The sequence below is a fragment of the Erithacus rubecula genome (genome assembly GCF_903797595.1).
Source record: "Erithacus rubecula genome assembly, chromosome: 4".
Classification (NCBI taxonomy): Eukaryota; Metazoa; Chordata; class Aves; order Passeriformes; family Muscicapidae; genus Erithacus; species Erithacus rubecula.
The window spans coordinates 45,875,752-45,893,715 of record NC_136686.1 but is presented as its reverse complement, the minus strand read 5'-3'; the positions used below and the strand labels follow the sequence as shown (position 1 = coordinate 45,893,715).

The 17,964-nt window shown below is 40.0% G+C and overlaps 1 protein-coding gene across 1 annotated transcript in view; it reads right to left on the bottom strand.

Moving 5' to 3' along the window:
* Positions 1–9,562: 9,562 nt before the first annotated feature.
* Positions 9,563–17,964, bottom strand: part of MET (MET proto-oncogene, receptor tyrosine kinase) — an 89,116-nt gene continuing 80,714 nt past the window's right edge. The window contains exons 18-21 of the mRNA XM_079304704.1: positions 17,378–17,487; positions 14,820–14,985; positions 13,778–13,914; positions 9,563–13,630 (exon numbers count right to left, since the gene is read on the bottom strand). Coding sequence (XP_079160830.1) covers positions 13,420–13,630; positions 13,778–13,914; positions 14,820–14,985; positions 17,378–17,487 — 624 coding nt within the window. The 3' untranslated portion in view covers positions 9,563–13,419. The remainder of the gene's footprint in view (positions 13,631–13,777; positions 13,915–14,819; positions 14,986–17,377; positions 17,488–17,964) is intronic.

Here is a 17,964-nt window from a genome sequence, read left to right as displayed (position 1 = left end):
ACTGTGATACAGATTAATGAGTTGGGGCATAATTCTCATAAAGTTCCACTCATGTACTTGCTATATTTTTTCCTGTCAATTCCTATTTCAAAGCAACTTTATTTGCTTTGACTATTCTGTTTCTATCAAAGGAATGGTACAAAGTAAGCATTAAGTTGATCAAACTGACTTTCTGCTTTTTATCCCTGTTCTCTCATTATCTGTCTTTGGGGACTCTAGAGGCCCATGGCTAAGGATGAGATGTGACCATCTGTACTACAGCATGTACGAGGGATGGCATGAGAAGCTGGGGTATTTTTTGAAATCTCTCCAACCCATGCTTGTCGACATGCTGGTGTCCTGGCCTCCTATCCCTTTCTCCTATTGTCTAGGGCAGCTCTGTCTGTCTCTCAGGCTCCTTACTTGGAGATACTTGCTAGCTTTCAGTGCTCCTCCAGTGCTTTCAGCCCATCCCCTTGATGTGTCCTTATCCTCTGAGCTAAACTTCCTTGATCATATTTTCATCTGTTCACTCTTTCATCTTCTTCTTTGTCTCTGTTCCTCAACATTCAAGCAAACTGAAATATCGGTGCTCAGCTCTCTATCCCTGTCTCACAATTTTAACACCTTCCTTCTCCTTTTTGTAATCAATAAATGAGCCATTTTCATGGATAGGCTATTGATCACTTCTCTGGATGCTCGGATTCTTTCTGATCTTGTGTCTTTGCTTTCCATTACTTAAAAATTTCACCACGGGCTCTGACTATCCACTCTTGAGCAAGTCTCAGAGCCTTTCTGCTGTTCTCATCTTTGTTGATCTCTTGGCTGACTTTTGATACTTTGATCGTTTAATTGGATTTCATGCTGAGTAAAACCATGGGCACTGGTTTAAGTTGAAATTAAACTTTTGTTTAGTCTAACATTAAAAAAATAAGGTCAATTTCAAAACAAAAATATTTCTGTTTCTCTTTAAAAAGCCAGCCTCTTGTATTTTTAAGTTTAAACTATTAATTTAATTCAGTCTGGTCTGAGCAAATATTTCTGTCCATTTAAGTCACACTTTTGAGTAAATCTTATCAATTAATGGAACTATGTTACAGTGCTGTGTTATAAATATCTCTGATTTCTGCTGGAACTGAGAATAACCCTCAGTACAGATGGACACAATCATCAGATATTGAGACTTGTCAGAATTTTAACCTTTTCAGGAAGACAAAACATCATAATTAGGAAAATGATCAGCAGAGGTTATGGTCCACATCATTACATTTTCTGTCAGAAATTAATATTGTGACTAATAAAGGCAGGACTGCAGTTACTGCAGCAGACTGTTCTGTAGACTGTAGCCTACAGTTGTTTGTAAGATATTAGATTAAGATCATGAAATTTATTCTAGTTTTGAGACAAACTAGAGATGGATATATGCAGCATACAAGAAGACTGAAAACTCAATTATCATAACCACAAGAACTGAAAAGAAAAATCTGTGCTGTCTTCCTGTCTGCCGGTTCTACAGGATCAATTTTTCCAGTGATCTTAGTCACAGTGCTTTAAAGTACTACTTTTGTCAAATCTGGCCATTTTGGGGGGCAGTGGGGTGGCAGAAGAACACATCCCAATGCATTTACAGTAGAGGGAGCTGATGTTCAATGCACGTGTCTGTGAGTTTTAACTGCTGCGCCAGTCTTTGTTCAGAATGCGGCGTCACCAGTGCGTGTGTAAGCACTGCTGAAGAAATAACTTCTCTCAGGAGTCTGACAGAACTTCATGCCTTGCCCACTGGCTGTATTCTCACAGAGCTCTCTGTCAGGTCAGTGGCCTCAGGGAGCATTTGTTAGGAGACACCTCTGGGCCACTTGGGCATTTTTTCCATGCATCAGTTTTGACATGAGGGAGTGTCAGGAGTGTTGGTATCACATTGCAAACTCCTCAATGTGTCTCCTCCCTTACCTACCCAAGTCTAATGTTTCCATCTTTCCAAATATCATAACTTCCTATTACACTATGAACAATGTCTCTATTGTGCTCTTAGCTTTGCTCTGCTTCTTGAATCTGGCCTGTTTTCTGCCTGACCCATCCATGAGTAAGTGCTCAAGAAATTCCTTTTGGTACAGCTGTCTTTTTAGAAGCGAGAGATCTATCATTTGTTGGTATTGCCTGGCTGGATTATGCAAATTATTTAAAGTTAATGAATCAAAGTTAGTTAAAATAGAGACAAAGGAAGTGTGAAACCACAAAATACATATGTATTTAAAAATATGTATTATGTAAAATGAATGTAATATTATTTTAATGCAGGCTAAGGGATGAAGGATTGAATTCCTGTTCCTGGCTTTGCTGTAGCTCTTTGGTTAAAAGTTGTCCTCCTGACTGCAGTGGTTCAACTAAGGTAATCACAAAAGAATGAGTTAGGGGAGGGACATAATCTTAAGACAAAAGTAGGATATAGACTTATAAAAAAGAGGATTCGGTGTATTACAGACCCATCCAACTTGTTTGACCAGAAAGATCCTCAAGCAAGTTATTTATTTGCCTTGTTTGCACCTAGAGCCACATTTCTCAATCTGTTTGTAGAAAAAACCTCTAAGCACATAATGTGCTGTAGTATGTTGTTTGTCCAGGCAAATTGGGTCATATTATTGGTGACTTAATTTAGCCATGAGCAACACAAACGCTGACTTAATCATTCTATAAAGTGGTACGTTTTGAGAGTACCCAGTTTATCTTTGGCACCACACTTTAGAAGTAAAGAAATAAAAATAGACTGGGAAGAACCAGCAAGAAGAAATATGTTAACAAAGTAAAGGCTATGACTAAGGGATGAAAAGAACTTTTTAATCTGAGAAAAAGAGATTAAGATGGGGCATCTTTGCTTAATTTTTTTCTGTAGATTACCTGACGTTTGTTGGCTATGTAGCCAGTGTGGGGGTAAAAAGAAAGATATGGGTCTCATACTGAGTAAGAAAGATATAGAAAAGAGATCCAGGAGAACATTTTGCACAATACCAATAATGAAACCTTGAAATCCTTGTAGCTTGTACAAGTGAGTTTTTAAAAGAAAACATTAGACAAATGTTTGCCGAGCTTAGGTGTGTTCACCCTATCTTAGTGACATGGGTTGGACCAAATAATCTCCTGACGGATCTTCCAGCCCAGTATTTTTGTTCAGGTGCTTTGAAATGTATTTATGAAAAGCATTCTCTCCAAACTAGGCAGTAGTATTCATTATAAAAAAGGAAAACTCATATCTCCAAAATTGGTTCTTTCTGCTAATTCTCTAGTCAGCTTTCCTCTTCAGGTCTTGGCACTAGGCATTATCATAGCAGGCTGAAATTTTTATTAGCTGTTTAATCAGAGGAGTGTTTGATTAGAAGCATCATGAAAGGAAACAAGGAGACTTTTATGATGGAATTTCTACATTTTTAAGTATTTTCTAATGGAGTGTTTGATTAGAAGCATCATGAAAGGAAACAAGGAGACTTTTATGATGGCATTTCTACATTTTTAAGTATTTTCTAATTACAAATAATTTTTCTAATAATTTCCTTAACAAGTCCTTCCTAGGAGTGGTTGATTTTTGAGCTGTGTGCCATGGTCTGCATTACTGGTTAATACCTTCATGTTGGAGAGTGTACTGATGTTAGCTGATCACACAGATAGGATGGATTTGATGCTTTTTCAACAGCTTTTTATCAGCTTTCCCTTGTCTTGAGGTTAAAAATGACTGCAGGCTGAGGAACATCTCTCATATTCTCTAAGTGTAGCTTGGCTCTGTGGGAAGATGTGATATATATCCAATCTGTACCTAAAGAAAACCCACTGTGCAACATAAGTGTCTGCATTTGTGGATACCTTTCACATACATGAAAAACACAACACTGGCACTGCAAAACATAGATAAGCCAAAGCAGCAGCCTTCCTTGTTCAGATCCCCTGTGTCTGACAGCTTACTGCTCAGTTCTGCTTTACTACTGAACAGAAGTTCCCTTGCAACTGTGCAAATCTGTCACTTTATGCTCAGATATTTGGAAATTGCAGTACATCTGGGAAGTGAAAAAATGCTGGGAAGCATTTCAGATCTTGCAGTTGAGCACTTCAAACAGATGGCTTTTTTCCAGAGAGCTCCTCCAGCTTTTAAAATTACTCTTCATAAAATTTGACCTAGCTATTTAGGGGTATTAGTAAGAATGGTGGGGAGGAGTGGCATTAAACTTGTAGAATATAGTGTTGGTTACCTTAGGCATTAAAATTCTTTGATCTTCTTTCAGTCTCTAATTTCCTGATTGTGTGTTAAAGCAGGAATGATGGACAAAGTTTCTGTGTTCTCATTCAGGTGATAAAGGAAGTTTGGTGGGTTAGTTTTTGTTAGTATTTTTAATTGAAATGAGACCTTGTTCATTTGAATTCAGGTTGAAAATACCAGAGTGCTGATCCTGTATGTTGTACTTTATGAATGAGTCATGAGTCTGTTTTATACAATCTGCTTGGCAGACTAGTACAGAAGCACAATATGAAAAATATGATCTAAATGAAGCATTTCATTAAGCAAAGACATTTGTTATTGGCTTTTCAGTATGGACCATTAACCTTCATGGATGCTACTTTCCCTGCACTGAAGTTACTACTTGAAAACCATTCATTATTTTATGCAGTAAAATACATAACTACATAAATTTTATAAGGACTTTGGAAAGGGAGTCTTGGGAGAAGTGCTGTGTCAGAAATGATTTGTTCATCACAGTAGTAATAATATATACATACTGTTCATCACCATCCAGACCTTGTCTTCCTATTATCTACAGAGAATAATATTGGGTAGGTATTTATACACAGAACCTTTTATACAAAGAGCCTTCTTGGTGGTGTGAAGATATTAGAGGCAGGAACCAGGACAAAGTATTTGGCAAATCAGTTTTGGCAGACAATGAACCCTCAAGTACTGCAGAGAAATGTTTCTGCCAAATAACCCAAAATCAGTTTCCCTTGAATCCAACTCAGCTTTCAGAAGACAGAAAACATATTTCAAGGTGCCCAGAATGGCTAATTGAAAAGAATTCCCTGCATTTACCCAAAGGAATTAGCAGATACATTTTGAAGTTCCTAGATATAGGACATAGATTTAAACATATTTTAAAATAATTTACTTTGGATTTTTGTGATGGTTGTAAGAAAACCCTGCTGATGCACATAAGATTCCTAGCAAATGTTTTTTATCACTGCTACTGCAGATGTACAGGTATTTTTTCAAGATATTTTTGAATTAATTTAATATTCATAAAAAGAAGTAAAAATAGTTCTGACACAGATGCCCTTTGTTTACCTGCATTTCATACAGCAGCCCAGGTTACACCTTGCAATGAGGTGAGTTTGTTTTCATCAGTTCAGTGACAGGATTCACAGGAACTGCATGGGCCTGACAATTTTTTGTCCTCTTCCCATCTGATTCAGAGCTACTGTTTGAAAATTCTGACAATAGCTGCAACAATTTGGTGTTCAATGGAGGACACAGCAGTGCTGAAACGTTTTTACAGTTATTGAGCTGTTGACCTGTGAGGGGAATGTTTCAATGCTGTTGCAGTTCTTGTGGCCATGTGGCAGATATATCACACAGGAACAGCTAGTGATTTAATAGACCAGGTAATTTCAATAGATACACTTCCAGTAACTGACAATGAATGAAGAAGCTATTAATTTAATTACATTTCTCTACAAAATGCAGAAGTCACATGGTGAAAGTGTTTTTAACTTCTGATGATGGTTGTCATTCCTGTAGCAGTCTTCTCTTCTAAGGTTTGCTTAGAGACTGGTAACATGCAATTGGAGTTGGGTGTGACTCACTCCTTGTTATGTTCCACTTGCTGATGAGGGTGAATGTATTGTCACATCTTTCCATGTGTTTGCCATCAATTCCCTACCAAGAGCTCCAACAGGCTGCAGCCCCACTGTCTTTCTTAAATTGCCATTATTTTATGTTGAGCCACACAAGATAGAGAATATACCACTGTTGTCTGGAGGTCTTTTTTCCTTCCTACTTAAACTTCAAACTCTATTTTTAGCATTTGAATTCAGTTTTGTCACACTTGCAAAGCATGCCAACTGCCCCAGTGAGCTGCAGCCTCCTGGCAGCTGAGGTGTCCATGTTTGGTCATGCACCCTGAAGTTTTTGGCAATAACACTTTTCACATCCTAACGGAGGATATTCAACTGTCATTTGTGCCAGAGAGGGTCTCAATGTGTGCTTGATAATTACAAACTGGCAAATGGTGATGCATGGTGTTTGTAGGAATGCACAGAGCCTCAGAGGCCCAAGAAAGGCTGACTGTCCTGTTAAATTGTAGTGAATGTAAGAAAATGTTTGGCAGATAGTGATGAGCATCCAAAGAGCACTGGGCTGCATCAAGGTACCTACTACTGAAACAGAAAAGCACACAGAAAGCAGAGGGTCTCCCTGGGCTGAAAATGGCAAGGATTTGCTTTCTGCTGAGGGTTTGTCCCCAGGCATTGTGTGGAGGGAGGAGGCTGCTGGCTCTTGAAAGGAAAGCACCAAAATTAATAGTAGCAGCAGCCAGGGAAGCAGATATTCTTACAAAACAGAAATATTTTCTCTTCTGTCCCCCAGGAGTGGCTACAAGTGCTTAATCTTAATCAGAAAAGTATCTTTTGGTATCCTCACTGGAAGCAAATGTGCCTGTAGTGTTAGCAGGTGTATGGGGATTGCAAAAGGAAAATTCAGGTTTTGTGTCAGGGCTCAGTTCTGGTGTGAGAGACTGATTTCCACTGGGCTGGTGTCTGTTGAGTCAATAAAGTTGTTTTGAGTTCTCCCTGCTGTCTGTGAGATCACAGTTTCTTGTAAATGTTTTTACTAATCAGTTTGGCACAATCCTAAGATTTTCTGTGTCTTTCTCTCATGATCGGAATACTCAGTTCATGACCTGTTTGTTAAAAATAATAGAAATTGGAATTTTCAGGAATAGATGTTTTGCTTAGTGAGTAAAAAACCTATTATGATTTCTATTTCATTTATCTGCTATGACCCTTTCCTCTGATATAACATTATGGCTGACTCCCAGAAATGAAATTTCTGAAGGGAGAGTTTCATCTTCAGATATAAAATTATTTTGAGGCCCTTTTGCAATTTCTCACCTGTACTGTTTTTGCTGCTGCAACCTCATAATTTATTTACATAAAGCATGTAGGTCTCTTCTTCATGACTGATTTTAACACCAGAGACAAAAAATTAGCAATATGTTAAGGCTTAGCAACCCAATGGTACTGCGTGCCATTTTTCTTTGTTTTGGAAACCTTTAATATTGTTGGATATATTAAAAATCTTCCTTAACAAGAGTCAAGTTACTCTCAGTGGATTAAAAATCTTCCTAAATAGAGGCAAATGACTCTCAATGGTTGAGTTAATAGTGCACTCAAAAAGTTGATGTGAACTCAACAGGAAAATTTCCATGGGGTGAGGATATCCCTCCCTATTTTTCAGTCTCTTGGCCTTTGTGTAGGGTATCTGTTATGCAATGTTTTGAGCATGAGCCCCATCCACTGTTAATATTCCTGCAGTGGGAATTCTGCCAGTGTAAGTCAGCTGCAGATCTGCTGCAGTGTGTACCTGGTATCATCAAAATTACTAGGATGAAAAACAGCATGGGAAGCTTGTGATTCTGTTGACCCTTTCAAAAATGCAATATATAGCATCCCTGAGAAATCATGAGAAGTAATCAGAGGAATGTGTTTCAAATCTGGTATTTAAGTTCAGACCATCATTTGACTGTGTGTTATGCTGGTTTAGGTTGAAGATCCTGGTATTAATAGCAGATTGTGTTAAAACCTTGGAGATTTTTTACTGACTTTTCAGGCAAGTCCTGAAAATTTATTCGAAAGTAAATGAAATATAAATAAATAGAATAAAAAATGGATTGGTCTTGTGACATATCAGAATGTTTTCATTCTTAGCTACTATTTTCAATGCCTTTTTTACTGAATAAAACAATATTTAGGATTAGAAGGGACCTCTGGAAATCATCAAGTTTGAACTTTTCCCTCAAATATAGTTCAAGGTGAAACTGAGCATATATATTTTTTTGCTAAGAAGTAAATGTGTCTGAAGAAAATGTGTTTTGATGTCGGGTTTTCCTGATATTTTGAAATGACAAGAGCATATAAATGCTGTTTTTAATCATTTGTGGTCACAGAATTAACTAGGTTGGAGATCTTTGAGATCATCAAGTCTAACCTATGACCTAACACCACTTTGTGACCTAGACCATGGCACAGAGTGCCACACCCAGTCTTTTCTAAAACACCTCCAGGGACAGTGACTCCACCACCTTTCTCTGTGAAGAAATTCTTCCCCTGTAAACCTCCCCATGCCCAGCTTAAGCCTGTGTCCTCTTGTCCTGTCTCTGGTTCCCTGGGAGAAGAGGCTGGTCCCCACCTGGCTGCAGCCTCCTTTCAGGTGGTTGTGGAGAGCAATAAGGTCTGTCCTGAGCCTCCTCTTCCCCAGGATAAACAACCCCATCTCCCTCAGCTGCTGCTCACAGGACCTGTGCTCCAGACCCTTCCCCAGCCTTGTTGCCCTTCTCTGGACATGCTCCAGCACCTCAAATCCCTCCTAAACTGGGCCCAGAGCTGGGCTCAGCACTCACAGCAGCCTCACCAGTGCAGGAAAGGAATCACCCCCTGCTCCTGCTGGCCCCTCCATTCCTGATCCAGCCCAGGATGCCACTGGCCTTCTTGGCCCCTGGCACACCCTGGCTCTTGTTCAGCTGCTGTCAATGAGATGATGTGCATTGAAATATTTTTGAGTGGGTTAAGTACAAAATGTTCCCCTGAGATAAGACACTGGAGAAATAATTTTGTAAGGTCTGACTTAGAGTGGCACAGGACAGTGCATTGCAGTGTTTGTGGGGTACCCACTTAAAATACTCTTCATAAAAGGAAACTTGTGAATTCAGTGGGAGACATCTCATCTAACTTGGAGGAAATGTGGGAGAAGGGTGGGGCTGGCTCCTCTTGCTCCAGAAGAACCAAGAGCCCTGTGGATTTTTCTCTTCAGGTGTCACAGATACAAAACACCTTGCAGAGATGAAACACAGGATGGATGACTCTGAGTGACACAGATTCAGGTACTTGAAATTTCTTGTGGATCATGACTGATTAGGGACTTGGATACCAAACAAGTGCTGGCATCCACGTTGGGCCATGCAGGTACTCCTTATGATTGCTAAATTCCAAGCTTCAATTGCCACCCCAACTCTAAGTGCATCAAGAATTGTAAGGGTCTGCATGGATGCAGCCTGTGGTTAGGCAAGAGGATTCCTCTTCAAACAGACTATGCCATAGCTGGTGATCACAAATATCCAGCATCTTTCTCTGACAGAATAATGGCTAGGAGGCTGATGAACAGTGTGTTTGATTTGTTGGTGCACTCTGTATTTTTAGATTATGGAGTTTTTTTTCCCTTCCCTTCCACAATTCCACAGGTTGCTCTTCCCATTTTAGTCAGAAAAAGCATATGGACAGACTTGTCAGTTTAACAGTCAATGTGAACAGTAATTATACCACTAGGAATTTAAAGTATTACAATAATTCATTTTAATAACATGTTTATTTGGTCATAACAACAACTATAAACATAAGTACCATTCAGCTCTTTGCAGATATATGAACTTACTAACATCAAATCTTTACCAGAATCACATATTCTTACAGGTGTCCCAGACACAACATTAACTTTATTAAGCAAAAGTTCATAAATAGTAAAAATGTCCTCTGTTTCACATTGCAGCGTTCCTCAAGCATGTACGTACAAGTTTGGAGTAACTTCTCCAAATCTATGTGTCATAAACTTCCTTAGCTGTTTTAACAACCATAGAGATGATTTTTTTTTTTGCCTGCAGCAAAGCCTTTTGTCCTTGAGCAATCTACAATTAGTATCACTCTCAGCAGACATGAAAGTTCATTTCTGAAATGAAAGTGGTGATGAAACACAATACAATATTATCTGCTCATAGCTTGCCTGCACACTCTGCCCTCATTATAAATCTTTCAGTTATAACACAGTCTCCCAAGTACAATATATCTCCCTTATATCAGTTCTTTATCTGCATTACGTCTCTTTGAAGACCTTAAAATGGTTGCCCTGCAGCAATGGAGATATTAGACTTAGGGTGGAGTGTGTTTACAGTCAGTTCTTTTCCTTTCTAATATTTACACAGGATTTCTTAAGGTTGCTACAGTTTATGAATCATGTACATTGACATACATTTTCTGAAATGTTCACAGTGCAGTATTTTGTGGCCTAACCAAACTTTGTAAATGTCATTAAAAATAAACTTTTTTTAATATAAAAATAGAATACTTTATGTGTTTACACCAGCAAACCCAGTTCTACCCTATTCTAAACAAACTATACAGTAGTATGCACAGAATTCCACAGGAACAGAAATGACATGTGATGTTTGCCCCAAAGTTATAGTACTCTTCCCTAATGAATTGAAGTTTTATTTACTATTTTTTTTCAAAATTGTTTCCAGGTCATAACTTAGCATTAAAAGTAGGTAATTCACTGGGTTGTGTGATCCAAAAAGAGAGTATACAGGGCCTAAAGCCATTTCTTCTTTTGATCAGCCTTCTCTGCTCCTCAGGGCTGGTATGAAGAAATTACTGATATGCCTGCTTATGGTGGTGTCTTTTTAGGTCAGGGCTGCCTGCAACACCTCTGCTCCTTACTCACCTTTGTCAGTAGCTTCACCCAAGGGTAGGTGGCAGAGCTTCAGTTGCTCACCAAGTGACTCACCAGACAGCAGCCTTCAAGTTTTAATTCTCAGAGTGATTCATTGTTTATTGAAGGAATGGAGGCTTTTCATTTTTCAGCAAGAGATCTGTTGCTATAGACTGTTTGACTCAAGTGGTTGAATGTTGGAATAATGTTGACACTAGGAATGCTTTAAGCTAGATGATAATTCCTTTTTTTTTTTTTTTTTTTGGTACCGTCTGACTAACTATACCAGAGAACTGGTAAGATGAAGAATCAGAGAATCATACAATGGCCCAGGCTGGAAGGGACCTTGAAGATCTTATAGATCAAGCCCGTCTGCCGTGGGTACATTGATGAATGTTGAAAACTCTAGGGATGGGGCATCCACAACTTCCCTGGACAACCTGTTCCAGTGCATCACCACCCTCACAGTAAAGAATTTTTCACCTATATATAATTTAAACCTACTGTCTTTCAGTTTAAATTCATTCCACCTTATTCTGTCACTTCATGCCTTTGTAAATAGTCTTATTCCATCTTTCCTGCAAGTTCCCTTCAGGTACTAGTAGGCCACAATTAGGTCACCCCAAAGCCTTCTCTCTTCCAGGCTAAACAATCCCAATTCTCCCAGCCTTTCCCCACTGGTGAGATGCTCTGAATCTCTAACCATCATGGTTGATGATTGATGTCCTTCCTGTGGTGGTCCCCAGAGCTGGATGCAGCACTCCAGGTTGGGTCTCACCAGAGTGGAGCAGTGGGGCAGAATCCCCTCCCCTGCCCAGCTGGCCATGCTGCCCCTGATGCAGCCCAGGATACAATTGGCTTTCTGGGCTGGGAGGGCACTTTGCCTGCTCATGTCCAGCCTCTCATGCACCCCAAGTCCTTCCTGGCTGGGCTGCTCTGGATCTGTTCCTCCCCCAGCCTGTGGTGATGCAGGGGCTGCCCTGACCAGCAGCAGCACCTTGCCTTTGGTGCTGTTAAAGCTCCTGGCATTTCCACCAGCCCAATTCTTGAGCTTGTCAGGTGCCTCTGGATGGCATCCCATCCTGCAGGTGTGTCAGCTGCAGCACTCTCCTTGGTGTCATCTGCAAACTGCTGAGGGTGCACTCGTGCCCTTTGTCTATGTCATTAATGAAGATATTAAATAACATTGGTCCCAGTGCAAACCCCTGAGGGTCACCACTTGTCACTGATGGCCATTGGGACTCTGAGCCATTGACCACTATCCTCTGGATGTGACTGTCCAGCTAATTTCTTATCCATCTAACACTCCACCCATCAAATCTATCTCTCTCCAGTTTGGAGAGAGGGATGTTGTAGGGGGCCATGGCAAAAGCTTTACAGAAACCCAGACAAATGATAGCTGATAGCCCTTCCCTTTTTCACTGGTGTAGTCACTCCATCATAGAAGGCCATAGGCCATAGGCTGGTCAGGCAGGATTTGCCCTTGGAGAAACTGTGCTGGTGTCTTGGATCCTGGTGAAGGACCTCCCTGTCCTTCATGTGCCTTCTCTGAGGATAAGTTCCATGACCTTCCCAGGTGCAGAGGTGAGGCTGACAGGTTGGTAGGTCCCAGGGTTCTCTGTTCTTTGTTCTCTTCTTAAAGAGAGATAGACTGTTCCCCTTTTTCCAGTCTCCTGGGACTTTCCCTGACTGCCATGACTTTCTGAATATCATGGAGAGCAGCTTGGCAGCTGCATCAGCTGATTCCTTCCAGACTCTGGGGCACATTTCATCAGGTCCCATAGCCCTGTGCACATCCTGGTTCCCTGGGTGGTCATGAACCAGGTCTTTGCTTACAGTGGTAGGGGCTCTGCTCTCCCAGTGCTCATCCTGTTGTCCATCCATTCAAGAAGTGTGGGAAGAGATGTTGCCATTGAAGACTGAGGAAAGAAAGTTAAGTACCTCAGACTTCTCCTTGTCCACCAGCATTGTTTAACAGAGGGGGGACACCTTTGGCTTTACTTTTCTGATTAACGTACCTGTGGAAGCCCTTTCTGTCATTCTTTGCATCCCTTGTCAGGTTCGGTTTCAGTTTTGTCTTGGCCTTCCTCACCCACTCCTTACCCAATCATACTTTTCTATATTTATTTTACTGCACAGCATTTCTTGAATTTGATTTCTGTTGAGACACCATGAGGTTGGCTATCTTGGCTGCCTAGGTTCTTTGAAACCTTGTTGATGTAGTTCAAAAATCCAAAGTTTGCCCCATGTGGGATGAAAATACATTTTAAACTCTTGTTATTCTCATTGCATTTCTTGGCCTTTTGTGTGAAAGGCATTTCTGCACTGCTCGTTATCCTGAAGTACATGCACAGTAACAGTCCTTCCAGCCATATTAATTGATATTCTACTTTCATGGCATTTGTTCTTGGGTCTGAGCACACATTAATGACAGTTTGTGGGAGCCAGCACTGGATGGTAGCACACCACATTTCCATTTGGTAAATTGATGGCATTCTCCCAATACTTGGAAATCACTGTGATGGTTTACTGAATCCTGTATCCTTAAACAATATGATATTGTGTCCTTGTACTAGTGCAACTTGGGCAACAACATAAACATGTGCAACAGTGTTCTCACAAAGACCGGGCAGTAGAAACTAGTGGACAAAATGTTTTGCTTTTTGTTCATACAACTAAGAATGGATTTTCCTTAATTTCAGACATACCCGTCATGTGTCAACATCCACGTCTGTGTTGTCTTGTGATGATAGAAGAGAAGGATAGGGAGCAATGCACTTCACATTGACATAAGTAGCATTGACATGGACATAGTGTTCCCCAATAAAAGTGGAGAAGATTGTTGATATTTTTGAAACAAGTTCAGAAAATGCTGGACGCATCTCAGGTTTCGGATGCCAGCACTTCAGCATGACTTCATACCTGCCATTCAAATAAAAGAAGTGTTCAATTATGAAATCACATAAAAAGAAGAAAAAACCAACTCTCTCTTTCCTCCAGCAGTCTCAGTTACTATAGTACTATAGAATCATCAGCATTTGCAGAAGCCTTTGCAAACTATTTACTTACAGTGGATCAGGGCAGTATTCAGGTTGCAGCAGCCTTCTTCCTTGTAGTAAGTAAACAGTTATATCAAAAGAATTTACATCAGGGTAAGGTGGTGCCCCTCGTGTCATAAGTTCCCATAGTAATACACCAAAGGACCACTAAGAAAACAAAGAAATAAATAAAAAGTTAAAGGGTTCGAGGGCTTTGCATTCCTGTTTTAGAAGATGGTTTGACAGATTTAAGCATTCAACTGCATGGATTTTTCCTTTGAAAAGTTGTTTTACTGCATTCAGCTTTCTTTTAAGTGGGCTAATAAATGCTGTAGGGACTTGAGGAGCCAGTTAAATAAAAGCCAGAGAATCTCAACTAAGTAAATGAAAGAATATAAAAACTTATAGGCCTGCTACTTTGCTGGTATAAATTGGCAGACCTCTTTTAAGGTTAATGGAGCTCTGCCAGTTTACATGAACTGATGATCTGACTAACTCTGTGTAAATACGTGCTGAAGACAATATACATGGTGAAAATTCTATGCATCACAGGTCAGTCTGAATCTGGATTGAATGGAGAGCTAAAATACAAAGCAATCCAGCCAACTGACTTCATTGTAACAACTTTTTCTTCATAAATGGCCAGGTAGTACTTGAGATTGCTGTAGGCAGCCAGTAATTCTTTATAAAGCAAATAAAGTATTTTGGAGAACTATTAACTTTTACGAGTCTCCAAGTCAGCCTGTTTTGTCAAGCTTCCCAAAGCCCCTCCTATAGCAGGGGAGCTACAGGAGCTCCAACCTCATTTCTTGGAATGTCCTCAGTTTCCCTTGGAACAGGTTTAAACTCCTAATTCTTTTCTGAACAGTAAGATATAATCAGGTCAACAAGTTCTTGCTTAGTGACTGGGACAAATATACTTCCTGGATGTAGACAGGCTTTTTCATTCTTATGTGAACAAAAGCTAGATTCAAATATAAGTTTTGGAGTTATTCCATGAATTAAATACTAGAAAGATGCTTCAGGCAATATAAAAGAAATAAATAGGTGATACAAATATGTTTGTGCATTACCACATCTGACTTCGTTGTGAACTTCTGAGTTTGTAAACTTTCTAAAGCCATCCATTTCACTGGAAGTTTAGCTCCTGTTTTATTGTGCACACTGTAGTATTCTTTATCATAGACATCTCTAGCAAGACCAAAATCAGCAACCTTGACAGTGAATTTTTCATCCAACCTAGAGAAATGACAAAAGATATTATTTGCAACTGAGCAGGCAAGACTTACCATGCTGGTGGATTATAATGACTGACTTGCATTTTTGAGACTGTGACTTTGCATGGCAGTACTTTATTTGGAACCTATAAAACTAATGTAACACTGAAACAAAAGTGCAGTAAAGTATACTTGACACCCATTTAACACAGTGAATGAACTCAGGAAATGACTGATATTGTTTTGATTATACAATTTGAATTACAGTTATTTTAAAACAATTGCTATGTATAAAAAGATCTTTGCTAATAGCCTGTACATCCTGATGGAGTTCTACATCATTACTTCCACAGCTGTTTTTTCTTCTGTATCCTTAAAACCTGCTCATTTTTATTTCCAAGTCAATGCACCACCTTTTCTACTTAATCTCAGTTTTGATATGGAGGGATCCATCATTATCTCAGTGGCTGCCTTTATGTAATGATGTAGTCCTGTAATTAAGGATGAGTTTGGTGTCTGTTCTGGGAGAAAATGATGGCATAACAAAAGTTCTGTTGGGGTTACAGCTTAGCCACACCAGAAGACCTCCTTAGCTTTGCTTCTCCTAAGCTTGGTGTTTGTCCTGATAAGAGGTATCATTGTCACAAACAGACAGAGTGTGGGTGTTGGCATTTTCAAGCTTATCCTTCTTTACATGTGCAGACCTAGTCACAGCAAGCACTTCCCTTTGGGCTTCTTTACAGCATCACACAATCACAGAAGGGGTGTGGTTGGAAGGGGCACCTGAAGATAATTTAGCTCACCACTATCTCCCCTGCTCAAAGCAGGGTTCTCCTAATGCAGGTTACTTAGAACCAGGTGGGTTTGAATACCTGCAAGGATAAGGACTCCACTACCTCTCTGGCAACCTGGGCCAGTGTTCAGTCATCCATATAGTAAAAGCACTACTATGTTTAAATGCCATTTTCCCCATTTCAGTTTGTGCCCGCTCCCTGTCCTTAGGATAAGATCTTCTTGAACCTTTTCTAGGCTAAATGATCCTCTCTCTCAGTGTCTACACATAACACTTCCCTGTCTTGAATTTATGAGTTTTCTTTCTGGACAACTCTGGTCTGTTGAAGTCCCAGTGTATGGGATAGAACCATCTGATGGATTTACTGATGTTGTAACTTGTTCTGGTGAAGGGAGTAGGAAGGAGCTTTGATGGGTCAGCAGGAAACAGTTTATGCCATAGCAGGTTCCTGCTCTTCTTTCAGGATAGTGGAATAGAGCTAAGAGTCCCTGAGGACTGTATTTGCTTCCTTTCCTGGCTTCCTTTATGATAAACATCACCACTGTAGCAGAGCCTGTACTGAGTGCTGGATTGCACATGGCCACTGGGGAAAGTGGGTCTTGTGGCAGCAACTCTCCAGGCTCTGAGTGCTGATTCCTATAGAAGTATAGAAGAAGGGGTGGTATGAGACATCCTGAGAGCTGTTCCTTCCTCACCCAAGGAAGAGACAGTAGGCCAAGGGGAATGTCCTGTTGCCATAATTTGGACTTTGATTAGATGTCTGTCGTTCAGTAACCCAACACATTTCTTCTTAGGAAATCTGAAAATCTGCTTGTGGCTTTTTTCATCCCCTAAAAAAACCCAATACCTGTAAGAAAATGTTCTTTTTCAGAGGCTGTTCAGCTGCACAGGTGTGCACCCTTGAAAAAAGAATAAGATACCTGATGTCACAGGTTAATGACCTTAATGCAGCCAGAGTTCCAGTTTATGATGTGCTAAAAATAATCTTTAATGTTTAAGGCTGTGCCTCATTAATTCACAACATCAGTGATAAATCAGCATAATCATATTGGCAACTCCTGTATCAGTTTGTCTTTGTGGGAACTGAACTGTCTGGCTTCCCAGACACTAGTAAGATTCTTTGAATGTTAATTTGTGTGCCTAGTTGAGCCAAAGTAAGCTCATACTCATGTAATGAAAGACTACTGTCAAGAGGTCTCACTGGTGCTTCTTTGTGTTCCTGTTTTTCTCACAAAGCTCCCCTGTGCTCCTCTCCCTCCTGGTTAGGTGTGGCAGCAGAGACATGCTGCTTCTGAAGAGGCTGGGTAGAAACACAGCAAGTTGAGACAACAGCAGTTTAACTTCCCTTAGGAGATGCCTTTTAAACTCTAACCAATGGCTTTGACCTCAGCTTTCTTATTTCTCACACTCAAAAAAAGCTTATGTGTAAGAAATGAGCCCTTAGCAAGATGAGTAGCTCATCATCATGCAAGACAAACATCAGCATAAAGGCAGAGCAATGAAAAAAACACCATCTTATGACGAAAAAATAGCAGAATCCTGGAAACTTTAGTTTGTCTCATCTCACTGTTTTACACAGAAGAGCATGGTAATGTGGCTGAAAGTAGATGTTTGTACTTACATACAGTTTCTTGCTGCCAAATCCCTATGGACAAACTTTTTACTTGCAAGGTATTTCATTCCTTTTGCAACCTGAAGGCCAAATCCAATTAAGTCTTTTACTGTTGGATTCTGTAAAATACAAACATTTATGTAAAAATGAATGCTGAAGCTAAAGGATCAGACTGCTTTATGCTGTGAGTCTTTAGGTGTTTTACACCTCTTCTGCCACCAGAATGAACAACAAAGGTTTGTTCTTGTACTGAAACTGGTATAAGTTTAGGTCAATTCCTTACTCCCAGTGAGAAAACACATTATAAGAAAACAAAAAAGCTGACAGTCTCCAGAAGAGTAGAGTTTGCAGCATGAGCAGCATAACCTGGCCTAGGAAGTAGAACAGTATGCTGAAATCTCAATGACACACAAAATTCACATATGTGGACTAAAGAGTGACAGCATGTAACTCAGTGGAAGGTACTAACTATGAACTTGGAGTTCATCAGCTGGAGAAGAAAAAAGAATGTCCTATTTGGGACAAAATAAAGGCATAAGTGTGATGTCATGAAAAAAGCAAATGAGACCTTAGCAGTCACCAGAGGAAGATTTTTG